General features: G+C 46.8%; 1 protein-coding gene across 1 annotated transcript in view; it reads right to left on the bottom strand.

The window, feature by feature from the left end:
* The window catches only part of pappa2 (pappalysin 2), a 477685-nt gene that overhangs the window by 308044 nt on the left and 153444 nt on the right, over positions 1-16197 (bottom strand). Inside the window, exon 5 of the mRNA XM_078561789.1 lies at positions 11647-11839. Coding sequence (XP_078417915.1) covers positions 11647-11839 — 193 coding nt within the window. The remainder of the gene's footprint in view (positions 1-11646; positions 11840-16197) is intronic.

Raw genomic sequence — 16197 nt, 5'->3', positions numbered from 1 at the left:
CTCTAATCAGGAGAAATACCTGTTGATTCTGTAAAGGCTTCTGTGTGCTGCAGTTCATAGAGACTCTTGGTTAAATAGGCTTGGTTTCCTGAGTAAATGGACTTTGTTAACTGTAAAATAGACGGTTCACTGTAAGTTTCACCTGTCTCCAACTCACTGGATGACACAGTGACATCAATAAACATGCTGATCTAATAAAAGGCAGACAGGACACAGTAACAAAGAGGGGCCCAGTGCATCATATCAGCTGTGGCTAAATGGTCAGCACTCACATCTCTGTGTCAGAGAATCAGGGGCTCTAATCCCACATTATCCAGGCTGATGCTCCTGTGCCAAACTGAGAGAGTATTGTCCTGGTGAAGATGTCATCTTTCAGATGAGATGTTAAGAGGCAGCCCCATCTACTCTCTGAGGTTGACATAAAAGATCCCATGTCACTATTTAAAGAGGAGCAGGGGAATTCTCCCTGGCCAAAATTATCCTTTAAACAACATCACTTAAAACGGGTTACTGGGCATGATCACATTCATATTTATGGAATCTTTCTGTGTGCAAATTGGCTGCCACATTATAAACATTACAACAGTAACTACAGGCTGGATTTTCAGCCTAGAGGTGGGTAGCAGGAGCTGGAGTATTTCCCGCCTCGGCTTACCTGCCTTGGGAGAAAGTGCAAGCAAACATGGGTTTTCATTCTGGGAGAATTGGGGGGCAGGCAGTACAAGAGTTGGGCTCACCACCCCAGGAAGAGATCAAAGGCAGCCACAGTGGCTGCAGGTGCCAAGACAGGCTGTTTAAAAGGCTCATCTCAGTGCTCTGTTGTATTAATGACAACAAAGCGAAGAACAGTCCTCTATCCCTCACCCCCACCCCACCCCCCCCACCATGTGCGTCAATGCAAACCTACCTCATGCCCCCACCCACCCTCCCATGGCCCCTCACACCCTCCCATGGCCCCTCACATGCTCCATTCCAATTTATGGCACTTCCACGCCCATGATGATAACCAGACATCCATTAGACTGTTGAAATAGCTGCACCCAGGGAAAACATTGCTTAATTGACAGCTCTTGCTCTGTGATCTATTCTGTCAATTGCACAATGCATATTTGTACAAGATAAAGAGGCTTCAGGTGCTTGCAGTGTCAGCTACTGATTGTACAGCTGGAGTAAAAACAATTATTTAAAGTACAAAGTTATGAATGAATGACTTTTTTAAAAAGCTTTTTCACACACCTTATTGCTATTATAGTTTTCAATGGTTTTTTACAGAGTGTATAGTGTGAATGGTATAGAAGTGTTAGAGATTGTCGTGGAGTGTGTTGCGAAGAATGTGCTTTTTTTAAAGATACAATTTCTAATTTTTCTTTTTCTAGCTAGATTTAAAAAAAAACTGAAACCATCTAAAGACAATGAATACTGCCCAGATGGCTAAAATATATAGCTGCATTCTACCAAGTGGGATGGAAAAAAAAGACACTCAACACCCTGGGGACCATAAAAGATCTCATCTCTTGTTGAGTTTACACTAACCTAGAACTTTTCAACTGTTTCTGGGATGAGACGTCAAAATGCAGGTACCTTTTCTAAAACAATAACTGTAACAGTCATGGGCTCATCGAATTCCCCTGGAATATACAGCCAGCAGAGTACTTTAAGGGACTGTTTTACCACGCAGGAGGGAGTTCAACACAATGCTGTCCTGACAGGCTGCTGAAGCTGTGTGCCCTCTCTGTCTCTCTCTCTCTCTCTCTCTCGGAAGTATTGCACCCAGATTTGCAAAGTAACCATCCTGAGAAGAGGAATCCACTGCAAACCGAGGTCTTTTGGGAATAAAACATGGAAATCTGCTACATACAGCAACACCTAGGTCGACAACTAAACAAAACAGCTGCAGTGTGGAATCATTGCATTGAGACCAGCCAAAGAACAGCTAACCACATATTCCTCTATTTTAGCTTCTTCACAAACAACAAAATACTCCTTAGCCTATTCTCTTATTCTGTCCATCTGTACTGGTGTGTGTGTGTGCATGTGTGTGTGGGCGGGCCCAGGTGAATGTGTGTGTGTGTGGGCCCAGGCAAATGTGCATGTGTGGGCCCAGGCAAACGTGTGTGTGTGGGCCCAGGCAAACGTGCGTGTGTGGGCCCAGGCAAACGTGCATGTGTGGGCCCAGGCAAACGTGCGTGTGTGGGCCCAGGCAAACGTGCGTGTGCGGGCCAGGCAAACGTGCGTGTGTGTGTGGGCCCAGGCGCATGTGTGTGTGTGAGATGTATGAATGGTGGTTGCACTTTATCTAGCCCTGTTTTAAATTCGGGAAATAGTTTCAATTAACTTATCTTGTTCCTTGTTTAAGCTAAGAAAACCTGTCTGACTAATTCTTTACAATCTGAAAGCATAAATAGTGGGAGTCCTGCAGTACTGACAAAACATATCCTCTCTAAATTCACAAAAAAAAATCCCTGTTACGATCAGACCTGAAGTGGTAGAATAGGGCAGCCCTTGTCGCCCCTCCTCACGTGTTGTAACAAGGATATGAAGGGCCATGGGGGGGTGGGTAGAGGGGCATAGCTTGGCATGGAGGATATGAGGGGCCAAGTGGGATGATTGGAGGGGAGGGCATTGCTTGGCAAGGGGGCATGGTGAGACCTTTTGAACTTACCTTTGTTAAGAAACTCAAACTTACCTGTGAGGTCAGGAACCCCAATTCCTGATGAACCCAGGGCCTCCCACGCATGCGCCAGCTGGGAACTGGCTACACATGTCCGGTTCAGATATTTCACGTTCTTCGGGCCATCCTGGGCCCTGCGCACCTGCGCGTGGGAAAAAAGTGAAAGGCACAAAAACCCAGGTCAGGTGACTGGGTGTGGAGCGCAATAGTCAAGCAAGTGTTCGAGGGAGAGAGACAAGGGAGGGGGACAGGCAGAAGTCCCAAAGCAGGGAGGTGAACAGGGAGAGGTCCCATCAAGTGCATCAAGCTGCAGTCTTTTTCAAAACTCAGTGCTACAGTCCACCATTTCCCCCTTGGAAATGCAATACAGATCTTTACAATTATATTTTTGATTTTTGAAGAGCATTTTTACGACTTAATTCCTCTCCCAGTTGCTCACCTCTTACAAAGCAATTCACTACCTTTAGTCACACATTCCTCCTCTTTAAAATACTATGCAGAACTAAAGACTTCTCAGACATCTTGTGATGGACTAGTACTACATATATTGAGGATATTACTTTAAACTTAATCTGCCAAGGGACAAGGCATTCATCAATGTGTTAAGGAGAGCCACAGGCTAGAAGTTCATTCTCTGTACTTCTCTACGTGCTGAGTCCCTTGCATCCACTGGCTTCTCAAAACTAAAAAACAATCTGAAATCAAATCAACCTGTTGTACTTCTCTTAGAGGCCTGCTCAAGCCCAGGAATAGAGGAACGGAGAGAGGTCTAGAGCTGGACTATGTAGCCATGATAACAGAAAGGACAGCAAGTATAGTGCTAAGAGGCCCATAATGGACTAGGTCTGCCTATGGGCAATTCTGATCCAAGATTTCCAAGTGCCATTCCAGGTCATTTCCCTGTGAAAAGGATTCATCGGTCGAACAAAGTCCCATCAAACATCAAATTATTAGGTCCAGATTCTTGCTGCCCTGGAGGAAGCTGGCCATTTAAATCCTTAGCTGCCTCCACAGAATTCCGATTTTTGCATCGCAGCCGTGTGGATCCCGAAGCGCACAGAGCAGACGAGGTCAGAGGAGGTCTGTTTCCTGTGTGTTTTGGATAGCTAGAGGACAGTGTCTTGGCGAGATGAGGTATGCCTGTAGAGTTACATTTCAGCTAGCGTTTAGTGGCCCAGAAGTGTCAAGAACTTAAACCCCACTGTCTTCTCGTGACCCAAGGGGAGTGGAAGGGTGCGGCTGCTGGTCTGCCAAGGCAAGTTTTTTGTTGTCCCCACTGAGTGTTGCCCCCTGGTGCAAGGAAGAATTTACTGCTTCAGAAGTGTGCAGAGCCCTTCATCCGAAGGAGCACAGGGGGTGGGCATGGCACCCTTTCATATCGAGGAAGCAGAAGCCAGTCCAGGTGAGTAACCAGAGCCCAGAGGGAGGGCTGAAGTTCATGAGGAAGAGGCGGTAGCACATGCAACAGGAAGGAGGAGGAGGAGAGGGAAGACAACTAGGTTCTACCCTGTGGGGAGGACTTTCAGACCGAGGACATCATACCTCAACATGACGGGAAGCTAGCGCTGGAGAAAACTCAGGATGAGCCACGATGTTGTGACAGATATTTGTCACATGGTGCAGCAGCAACTGGAGCCACAATCCATCGACTCCAATGCCCTTTCAATGCCTGTGAAGGTAACCATCACACTGAACTTCTAGTTACACATAGACTCCTTCCAGGACTCAACAGGACACCTGGCTGGTATATCCCAGTCAGCAGCACACAGAGGCATTAAGGAAGTGATAATGACCTGTTTGTTCATGTGGGGGAGTGCATTAGTTTCCCCATGGGTCTTGAGTCTAAGACCCAGAGCCACAGCCTTTGCCCAAATTGCAGGCTTCCCCCAGGCACAGGGCCTCATTGGCTGTGCTCATGTTACAACCAAGACCCCAATTCAGCACTTGGACACCTTGGTGAACCACAGCCATTTCACTCGATCAATGTGCAGGTGATTTGTGACCACTAGAAGGCCTTTCTCCAAGTGTGTACGTGATTCCCGGGCAGCTTCCATGGCTCCTTCATACTAAGGAATTTGCCACATCCAATCTATTTCAGCCACCAATGCAGGTCCAGGGATGGCTCCTGGGAGATAAGTGCTACCCCTTAAGAGCTTCGCTAATGACCCCCTTTAGGAACCCATAATCAGGGGCAGAGTGAAACTATAATAGCAGCCATATCGTCACCAGAAGCAGCATCAAGCAGGCCATTGGCATGTTAAAGACCAGATCCAGATGCCTCGATCACTCAGGTGGAACTTTCCAATGTGCCCCAGCAAGGGTTTCAAAATGAATTGTTGTACACTGCTCACTGCACAACTCTGTACGATGGACGGGCCTCCAGCTGGGTGATGATGAGGCCAGGGGCAGAACTCCAACCTCCGAGGAGGAAGAAGATGAAGAAGAGGAAGAGGAGGTGGGCAGGGAAGCCCATGTACATTCAGGTCGTTCCAAAACAAATGAAGATATGGGCCCACCAATTGCAGAGCAGCATGGAGGCATGAACGTGCATCCCGGGCTGACACCATGCAGGAGGGGGTACTTGCTCAATAGAATTTCATAAGGTCCTCCAAAATAACAACTGCCATCAGACAGTCCCCGATGCCACAGTCTCTCAAGGGACTTCCAATCCCCCACAAGGGAGCAAATTGAACATCAATAAGTTTGATTCAGTCATGTTCGAACTGCAGCTACCCTCTCCATCATAAACATGGTCGTCAACAACTTTCAAACACTCATGGGAATAACCATCTTCGGCTGCTTCATCAATGACCTTCCTCCCATCATAAGGTCAGAAGTGGGGGTGTTCACTGATGATTACACAATGTTCAGCACCATTCGCAACTCCTTAGATACTGAAGCAGTCCATGTCCAAATGCAGCAAGACCTGGACAATATCCCGGCTTGGGCTGAAAAGTGGCAAGTAACATTCATGCCACACAAATGCCAGGCAATAACCAATCCCAACAACAGAAAATCTAAACATCACCCCTTGATGTTCAATGGCATTACCATCACTAAATCCCCCACTATCAACATCCTGGGAGTTACCATTGACCAGAAACTGAACTGGATATATACCATATTTATATATCATATAAATACTGTGGCTACCTGAGCAGGTCAAAGGCTAGGAATCCTGCTGTGAGTAACTCACCTCCTGGCTCCCCAAAGCCTGTCCACCATCTTCAAGGCACAAGTCAGGAGTGTGATGGAATACTCTCCACTTGCCTGGATCAGTGCAGCTCCAACAACACTCAAGAAGCTCAACATCATCAAGGACAAAGCAGGCCGATTTATTGGCACCACATCCACAAACATTCACTCCCTCCACCACCGATGCGCAGTAGCTGCAGTGTGTACTATCTACAAGATGCACTGCAGGAATTCACCAAGGCTCCTTCGACAACACCTTCCAAACCCACGGCCACTACCATCAAGAAGGACAAGGGGATCAGATAGATGGGAACATCACCACCTGGAAGTTCTCCTCCAAGTCCCTCACCATCCTGACTTGGAAATTTCTCGCCGTTCCTTCACTGTCACTGGGTCAAAATCCTGGAACTCCCTTCCTAACAGCACTATGGGTGTACCTACACCACATGGACTTCAGCGGTTCAAGAGGACAGCTCACTAACCCCTTCTCAAGGGCAACTAGGGGTAGGCAATAAATGCTGGCCCAGCCAGCAATGTCCACATCCCGTGAATGGATTAAAAAAAGCCCCTTTCATCCTGGTCCCCTCACTTGAATGCCATTAACTGTGAATGGGGCACCCATACCACCAACTCCATGCCCACAATGCAGATAATGACACGAGTGATGGTGTAAAGCCCTATACACGCTGACATGAGTGTATGTTACATCGTTCATGCAGAAATGGCATCTCGCGCATGATGATTAGATAACTGTACCGTAGAAGCTCAGTCCATTCCATTGCTCCATCCATTCCAGCCAATGGTTCTGGATAAGAACTGGGCGCCACATACATCAGTCCTGGCTTAAATATACCTCTGCGAGCTGCACAAACCACAACCTGTGACACCGGAAATGACAATGCAGCTACTGTAGTGGCCGACGGCAGACGACCAATGCTAACTGGACAGTACGTGGCCTACTGAACTGTGCTGCCCACACCAAGACCAAAGTGCAACACTGCGGTGCAGATGGATGTAAAAAACTTGTCCCGCACATCTCCTCTATAGTTTTGTCCTCTCACCTTAAATCTATGTCCCCTAGTAATTGACTCTTCCACCCTGGGAAAAAGCTTCTGACTATCTGTTCTGTCCATGCCACTCATAATTTTGTAAACTTCTGTTAAGTCGTCCCTCAATCTCCGTCGCTCTAATGAGAACAATCTGAGTTTCTCCAACCTCTCTTCATAGCTAATAGCCTCCAGATCAGGCAGCATCCTGGTAAACCTCCTCTGCACCCTCTCCAACGCTTCCATATCCTTCTGGTAATGTGGCGACCAGAACTGCACGCAATATTCCAAGTGTGGCCTAACCAAGGTTCTATACAGCTGCAGCATGACTTCCAAGCTTTTATACTCAAGACCCCTGCCAACGAAGGCAAGCATGCCATATGCCTTCCTGACAACCTTATCCACCTGTGTTGCCACTTTCAGTGACCTGTGGACCTGTACACCCATTCGGTGGGGAACTCCTTCAGACTGAGGCCTCTGCATCTCTGCATGGGGAGCCATGATCGCTGGCAGATGTGGAGCAGGTGAGGGCTCTGGTGGAGGGACCCGGGGGGGGGGGGGGGGGTGTGGAAGATGAGGGTGCTGAGGAGCTCTAAGCACCTTCACCTTCCTCAAAGATCTCCACAGCCTTCAGGCTGGGTAGGTGAGGCTGGCTGCTGCTGCACAGCAATCGTCCATTCCAACAACCACTGTGCCAACAGCGTGACCATCCTGTTAAGGGTACACAGCTCCTCATGTATTCAGTGGATGTCAGCTCTCATCCTCTGAATGGACTGCTGAGGGAGGCTTGCACCCACTCCTGGTCGATCTGAGATCTCCTGCATCCACTCCGAGAATTGCTGCATGTGTATCTCCACAAGATTGGCCAATCCCTCATGGTCAGAGGTCATGTGTGTGAGCCCCTGGGACAATGTGGAGCTCATTATGGCGACAGACTCCTCCATTCGCAGTCCTCAGGGAACTCCGTCAGATGTCCACAAATATGCTCCTGATTGGACAAATACTGTGCCCCAGAAGGTGACTCCCAAGGCTCCATGTTCCTGCCCACTGGGGCATCATTGTGAATTTCCACCCTCCCCTGAGGGGGACTGTGCACAGATGTCTTTGACTCTGACACCCCCTCTTGCAGTCTGGTGCAGTGACTTTCACCCTGTGCCACCTACTCTAAACACATGCTACATCCATCTGAAGTGCTTGTATCTGAGTTGGCGTGGTGCAGGCTAGTACGATGTGACGCTGCGTCCTTGGACATCTGTTCCTCCTCTTGATGCCTGAGGGATGCTATGGGCCAGGGGGTGGGAGCGCGAGCAGAGCTGGGACCTGTGTAAGACACAAAACGACATATTTAAGTATAGCCCTTCTCATAGTGAATGCACTCTTTGCTGCACACCATCGTCTTAACCATGTTCGCACTGCCCACATGACTCAATCCCATCATTGCACTCCCTCTCATGCTAATGTCCCATTTTGCTCAGCAAAGTGACAGCATGACTTCCACCATTACCACTGTGTGCCAAGGCAATCTCAACACCTCCTTTATCACCTGACACTGGAGAGTCACCATCACCAACAGACAGCAGCTCTGGCACCCTGGCGATCTCCATGGCCAGCTGCTCCACAGGGCACGTGGGCCTCAGGTATGCTCTCCCACCTCAGTCCGGGCCATCTCTTTGGCTTTCTTCACCATTTTGTTCTGCAATCACAACATGAATTTATGTCACCCTCATATCTAGCATATGCAGGGGGATAATGCTCTTCAATATGCCTGTGCATCATATCGCCTACTCACATCTGTTTTGTGCACAGCTAAATGAGCTGCTTACACAATCCTCTGCTTCAGCATTGAGGCTTGTATATCCCAGATCTCGCATTTTATGTGCAACATGCCAATGTGACCCTTCCCTTGGATCTCTGTGTCTATGAGCCAAGCTACTCACCCTGCAAGAACGCAACAGGTCACTGAACCTTTTGCAGCACAGGATCCACAGTCTCCGATAGTCTCCGGTGGTGCTCACTGCTGCCACAACCCTGGCCTTCTTGGTCATAGCAGGCGGTTTGCGATGGCCAGCAGGGCAGATGATGTTTCTTCTCCTTTGCACCTTCTCTACCAGGACCTCCAGGTCCCAGTCAGAAAAGCGTAGGGCAGCTGGCACCATCCCTTCAGATGTGGCTGCTCTGTATGACATTCTATTAATTAATGAATTACTTAATAAGTGTGCTAACTAACTTATTCACATATTATTCACTAACTATTCACATCATCTCATTTATGAATACTCTTAATGGTGTGGCTGAGAGAACATATACTTGGTGCCTTGTATGTTGCAGCTGTCCATCCAATGTGACATGTTGTGCTCAAGGACAACTGACAGCCCTACTGGCTTACTCCATCTTATTCACACTGTTATGCAACTACACTGTCCAATTGTGAGGGACCTGGCCAAGGGTCCACAGTGTGGGTGCATCCAGAGAGATGAGTGGCATTAGGGCAAGTGGATGGCATAATGTGCATGGTAACATTGTTCATTCATTCACTGAGTCTAGCCAGCTTTCTAAATCAGTGCATCTCACCTGCGTCAAGTAGTGGTGGCAAGACAATGCCATCTCGATGCTGTCTTGAGGGTTCACTCAGAGGTTTAGTTCAGCACACTTTTGATTAGGAAGCCTCAATGACAATTCACCCATAGGGAAAGCCCATAACAGGCCAACCATTCTAGGATAATCTAACAGTTGGACAACATTTACAGCTTTGACACTTAGCTCACAACTCAATAACGTCTCCTCCAAGCCTCCGAATGTGCTGCATTCAAGTAATACTCAGACCAACAACTCTGAGAGGTACTTTATATATGAGCCCAAGTTGCCCGGCCTACATCGGGCCTGCCTCTGACTCCTCATCACTTCCCCAATTCCGATTCCAGCCGGCCCCCCACCCCTGACCGAAAATCAGGCCTGCAGGTGGCCATTTTTAAAAGTTGGTTTGCAGAGCCGGGAATTCTCCTGTCTCCGAGCACCTGACCTGGGAGCGAAAATCTGCGGCCTGCCTCTGGTGAATCTACATTAAGTAATGCATCCTCAACAGGACAGAAATGGTTAAAATTCATTTTTGAATCTATAATTTAAGCCTGTATGATGGCATCAAGGATGGCCTACTTCTATTAGGAAGCCAACCTCAAGGGTGACCTCATTCGCAACAGCTTTTCCTGTACTGGGGAGACTCCTGAGATATCTCCAGCAGGTTGGCTGATCAGAGAAAACTGTTGCTGCATCTCAACTACAGCAACATTAAAAAGACTTTTTTCCAATTAGAAATCAAAAGAAGCTTGTTATAACCATAGTGATGCAGGAACCCTTGCCAGGTAGTGATGATTTTGAGCTCTAATTGTTTCTCTGAAAGCCTGCCATTGATGGACAGGTCCCATCACTTCGTAAGTTAGATGTTTGAAAGTATGGATCTGATATGAGGTTTATAAGGTTACTCCGAGCTATAGATGTGACTTTCATCGTCCATCAGGCGAGATGTAAACCAATCTGTCTGTTCAGGTGGATGTTAAAAGATTCCATTCACTATTCGGAGTAGGGAGACACCTCTGTGTTCTGGTCAACACCACAGCAAAGGAAGATTCAATGAGTGGGCCTTGTGGCCCAACTTCAGGGACTAATGTCCTGAGCGCTAAGGTTGCCTGAAAAATATCTGACTCCAAATTGGGTCAGGCCATTTTGTTCAGGCGACCTTGCACATGCTTATGAGGGACCAAATTCCTGTTTTCAGCCTCTTATGGGGACTTGGCTGTCGACTGTCGAGCGAAGCAGGTGCACGACCTGCTTAACTGCTCAGGTTTTCTACCTGGGGATGCAGCCCAGCTGATGAGTGCGGTGCCCTCCAGTACTGGGGTCCGTTTCCCGATGTCACCCCCACCTTCTGGGACTTACGGCTGTCGGAGAAACAGATGGCGTGAAATTTGATTTTTCAGTCCGGCAAGCTGCCTGTGGAGACATCGGCCGGCCCAGGTACTCACAACCCATCAACGATAGGAGGCCTGAGGAGCAATTTCACAAGATCCTCGAGCTTCCGTCTTCCCTGCATCCATTTGCTAATTGAAAGCTGGCTTAAAGTGATTTCTAGGCCATCAACGGTTGTTCATCCCATTGCTGTCTGTGAAATGCAGCTGAGCTACATTAGCCCGGTTTTTGTCCATGAAATCGAGTCAGTCAGAATGCAATTCGAGGTAACAATAACGGCAAGGCACTGTACAAATGCAAGTATTTCTCCTCATCATATCGTAAAACTCTGTTTGATTACTGTACCATGTCAACTGAAATGCTGAATTACTAACACAGGAATGTCATTCAAATTGTGCTATCAGGAGGCACAGAGCTTAAATGCCCTTCAAGATCATGTTATACCTTCCCAAAATTTTAGTGAATTAAGCACAGAAAGGGCTGACAATGAGCCGCAAGTCCACCGGCATCTGAGAAATAAAGACAGGTTAGCATTTGTGGTGGGACCCTTCACCAGCCAGGTGTGATGATGTGTTAACCTAGCTTTTCTTTTCATTCTCTGAGCAAATTGATGAGCGCTTACGTTTTTACTTTATTCATATCTTCCCGTTTTTGTGGAGTAAATTTCTTCCCAGCTGAACATTTACGAAACAGTAAGAACTTTTAGACAGCTTTTAGTTAAAAGGACAGAACAGCGCCCGCCATGGCTTTAGGCCTCGTGCAGAGTTTTACCTTTCATACAGCATCCCACTGATTGGAGGCAGCCAGTGAATGGTTACAGAGTTCACAGTCTGTCTGATCACATCTGGAGCCATGGAAATGGGTGCTGGCTTTTTAGAATGGATCCATCCTTGATACACCAGGTCCAGGTAACAATGCATACGTGCCACTTGGTTTGGTGTAAACTTATTAGTACAGCTATCATCTGTAGAAGAAAAAGAAGAAATATATGGAGATAAGCATGTTTTATTTATACTTCTTGATTAATTCTTGTTTGAAGAACTTTCTGACGTCAATGCTGAATGTAGTATTTTAATGGCTTTAACCTGCGACCCTTGGCCTTTTTATCACCGTTTATTTTTGAGGCCATGTTCCGCATTTTAACTTTTCCATACCATTTACTACTGTCTGCCTCCACATGTTGCCTCATCACAAATCTGTAAAGCCCAAGTTTCTCCCATCTTTTTTACTACTTTAGCCTTCCCAACACAAGGGATCAATTTTGAGGCTTTCCTCTACACTGCCTCCAGCACTTGGAGGCCTTCCTTGTGTCATAGTGACCAGAACCAGACATAGGGGACTCATGGTATGGTCTGATTAAAGTACTGGGCAGTTTTAACATGAATTCGCTGACTTGCTCCCTTGTCTTGACAGCAGCACTCAGTATTCTACTTATTTTATTGACCATTGCCATGTAGCATTTGGACACGTTGACAAAAGAGTCTACTAAAAGCCCTGGATCCCTTTCAACTTGAACCCTACAGATTTTACACGAGTCATGGAGTGCTTATTGGCTCATCACTACTTCCTACATGCAGATTGTAGTAACTAGATGCATTGTCCCTCCTTCCTGCCAATCACTCATCATGTGATGCGATTACAGGGACTTCGACCAATAAGCTTATTGCGTGGGTAATCCTGTGGGCGGGGCTTTCGACGGAGCGACCGCGTCTAGTGTACAAGCACCTCTACATGTCTCCTAAATAAAGTTTAGCCTTTTCTTCACCAAACCTGCTGCTCCATCAAATTATTACATTTGGCGACGAGGGTAAAACCGAATTCTGCTGCGTACTTTGCCCTGGTTGACGTGAATAAAATGAAGTTGAACAATATTTATCAGTCACGATCTACAGCAAGGCGCGTACCTTCCATGTAGGCGACCCTGTGTATGTGTGTAATTTTGCAACTGGACCCTGTTGGACTCCAGGAGCCGTCTTTACAGAGACTGGTCCATTATCTTTTCAAGTGCAAGTTGAAGATAGAATTGTGGGTAAACACGTAGATCATATTGAGGCTAGAGAAACATCCCAACGAATGCAATATCAACCTGTGATTGATGTTATGCCACCAACTTCTGAGGTGTGTGATCGTCCTAGAGCTGATATTCCAGACATATCTAATGAGTTGCCAAATACAGAACTACCCAGTTCCAATGATGTATCTCCTAGTGCAGCTCCAGATCCCGTTAATCCTGTTCAGGAACCTCCTTCAGAAGAGCTACACCACTCTAACCGTCTCCGCTGAGCCCCTCAGAGACTGGACTTGTAATCACCAGAGACTGTACAAATATTTGCTGGTTTTGTTGACATATTTTTTACAGTAAATGGAAGAAATTTAAAGGGGGAGGATGTGTAGTAACTAGACGTATTGTCCCTCCCTCCTGTCAATCACTCATCCTGTGTTGCGGTTACAGAGGCTTCGGCCAATAAGTTATTGCGTGGGTAATCCAGCGGGCGGGGCTTCTGACAGAGTGACCGCGTCTAGCATGCAAGCGCCTCTACATGTCTCCTCAATAAAGTTTAGCCTTTTCTTCACTGAACCTGCTGCTCCATCAAGTTATTACACAGATGTACAGTACCTTAGATTCATCCCTCCATCTGCTCTCCTTTTTCCACACCAAGCTACAAACATTGTCTTTCCTACACTACTTCCTCACATTAGCGTGCCTTCACTTCCCGAGTTCCCTATTAAAAGTTCCAATGCCTGCTCTGGGGTACATCACTAAACACTGGCTTCCCCTTTCGCCTCCAACTCCCCACCCTCGCTTACCCTTCGGACAATTTACAGTCCAATCCTGCACATTAACCTGGATTCCTACCTTGTTAAGCTTCAACAGTGGCCCTTCAGGAGGAGCCTTGTCACATGCTTTTTAGAAGCCAACCAGGTTCTGAAGCTTTGCGCAGTCACTTTGAGATGTCACTTACCCAAAAAAACAAGCCAAAGAGGTTGGTTAGTAAAATCGTCACATTCCAAGCCATGTTGGTTGCTGCCTGCTGGGTGGCAGATACTCCTCATGGTCTACTCCTGATAATCAATCTGATTATGTAATCTAGCATTGAATTATTATGCCTGTTGGATCTGTAGTCGCCTGGGTTTGTCTCGCACTTATTTTGTAAATGGGCACATCCTTCCATCTACCAGAGCTTTCTGACCCCTCAGAGGGAAGGAGGTTTTTACTTACCCGACTCTCAGGGAGTGGGTTGAAAGTCAGGGGGATCTGGAACTCAGGACCGGAGGGGTCAACCAGAGGGAGCCGGTCCACTGAGGCGGGGGGAGGTGGCCCGGGGACCTGCAACCATGGAGGCTGCTGATCCCAGACCCAAGTGAGGGGAAGGTTAGAGGCCTTGTGGTGACGGGGAGGGGAAATCATCGGCCTGGTCATGATGGCGGGATGGGGAAGAGTGGGGAGGAAGGTTAGAGGAAAAGGTTGCCGGGGTGCCCCAGCCTTGGATACTCCTCAGGCACCTGGCTCACCTCCAAGTCACTTGGTTTTCCCAACTTAACAGGAGTTGAATTTCCAAAGCTGCGCACCAAAAAGACTTGTAGCCTCATAATCATATTTGAAGCTACAGCTCGTCTCCTCCCAAGCTGCAAATGGATGGAGAAACAGATTTCTCAGCCATTAACCTTGCCACCCAACCCTCACTTTAAAAGTTAAAATCCGGCCCACTGCTGTATAATAACAAGGCTTCACAAATGTCATCTTTTGTCTCTCTTAGCCGATGGGGGGGAGGGAACCATTCAAATTTCATTTTTGTTGGAGTTCAATCTTAAACTGGGAAGGGCTGCTACAGAAAAGCTCTTTAAATTCTGTTTAAAATTCTATTTTTAAAGCAAGACAATAAATCATTAGGGAGAAGATTATCACATTGGCTCCCAAGAAGCGTTCAAAGCACTCGCATTGGATTCAATCAAATTAGAGTTAGAGTTTCAAGGGGGTGCAGAGGGAAGGTGCAAAAATGATGCATCTTGAGGGAAAACTGTGAATAAAAAACCAGAGTGTTTCAAACTATTCTACTAATGGACACATCACCATCCAATGGTTCGATATTAGTGTGATCACAGGCCAGGATGGGGGTGTGAGTGCTTTAAAAGGCTTCTCTGCCTCCATGCTAGCCATGGGCATAAAAACAAAAATCAAGCATTCCCACTACTGCTCATTATCCAGTGACTCCTGCTGGAACCTAGCTGCTGGCAAGTCTGGGTTTGGCTGCAAAATTCCACTGGTCGGCCAGCCTGCCAGCACTCACCATCTCAATTCACACATAAGAAATTGTTACTTTGGCAAGGAGCAGGAGAGCTGCTGACACCCACAGAGGCATGAGCCCGGCAAGGAGCGGTCGCTTCAGGAGAACAGTGGAGGGAAAAACACAGAAGACCGAGTTTGAGCAGGGTAACAAGGGAAGGAAAAGGGGTGTTGCTATACCTGCTGAGGCACTGTGCTTTCATTTCCTTCGAAATGGGTTGGCGTTTCGTTCTTTCTTTCCAAGAAAGTAATAGTAATAAATGTGGTCTCTATTCCCAGAATGGCAGTGTTGAATGCTGAAATATGGCATTAATTTTGGTGTTTAATAAGGTCAGCACTGAATGCAGGATTCTGATCAACCGTTTAAATATGGTGTTAATTTGTATTTGTTTGGGTTCTGTTTAAAGGTTTCCTAAGTGATAGTGCTCTGATAGAAAGTATGTGTTTTTAATATATCCTTATAACGTATTACTTGATGTCTCTCCCTTGCTGGCGACTCTCGTGGTTGGCTGTGAGTCAGAAGATTTCTACATTCACAACAGACCCACCATGATCACCAGGCAACAGAGCAACACAAAACTTTATAAACCTATTATTTACCTCATAAATATATGATTTACCTTATAACCAACCAAATTAGCTGGCCTGCCAACCTAGTGTTTACCTCATGTCCAATGCAACCAAGGCCACTCAGCTGTTCCCTCACAACAAAGTTCAGAATAAAAAAATATGTTTCCTGATTTGATCAAACCTGTCAGGTCGTAAATTATTTATTGGTATTTAAGGCTCAACAGTTAGTAAGTTAAGCTTCTGTAAATCCTGGTGTAAAACTGTAAGTGAGTATCTTTTATTTTGCAGTAACTTATTTATTTGTTTAATGATTATTTAATAAGCCTCACTTAATGCACCCAATTCTGGCAGAGGTATCGGTTTGAGCTAAAGTGAAATAAGGCCTCACTGGCTCAATTTGCCAGTGTTCTGAGAGAAGGTGTCAGTAATGGGCACACAAGTCAACATAGGGACTCTGGCAATACATC

Source organism: Cetorhinus maximus, chromosome 17 (genome assembly GCF_964194155.1).
Source record: "Cetorhinus maximus chromosome 17, sCetMax3.hap1.1, whole genome shotgun sequence".
Classification (NCBI taxonomy): domain Eukaryota; kingdom Metazoa; phylum Chordata; class Chondrichthyes; order Lamniformes; family Cetorhinidae; genus Cetorhinus; species Cetorhinus maximus.
The sequence above is the reverse complement of the archived record's forward strand: the minus strand, read 5'-3'. Positions and strand labels throughout refer to the sequence as shown.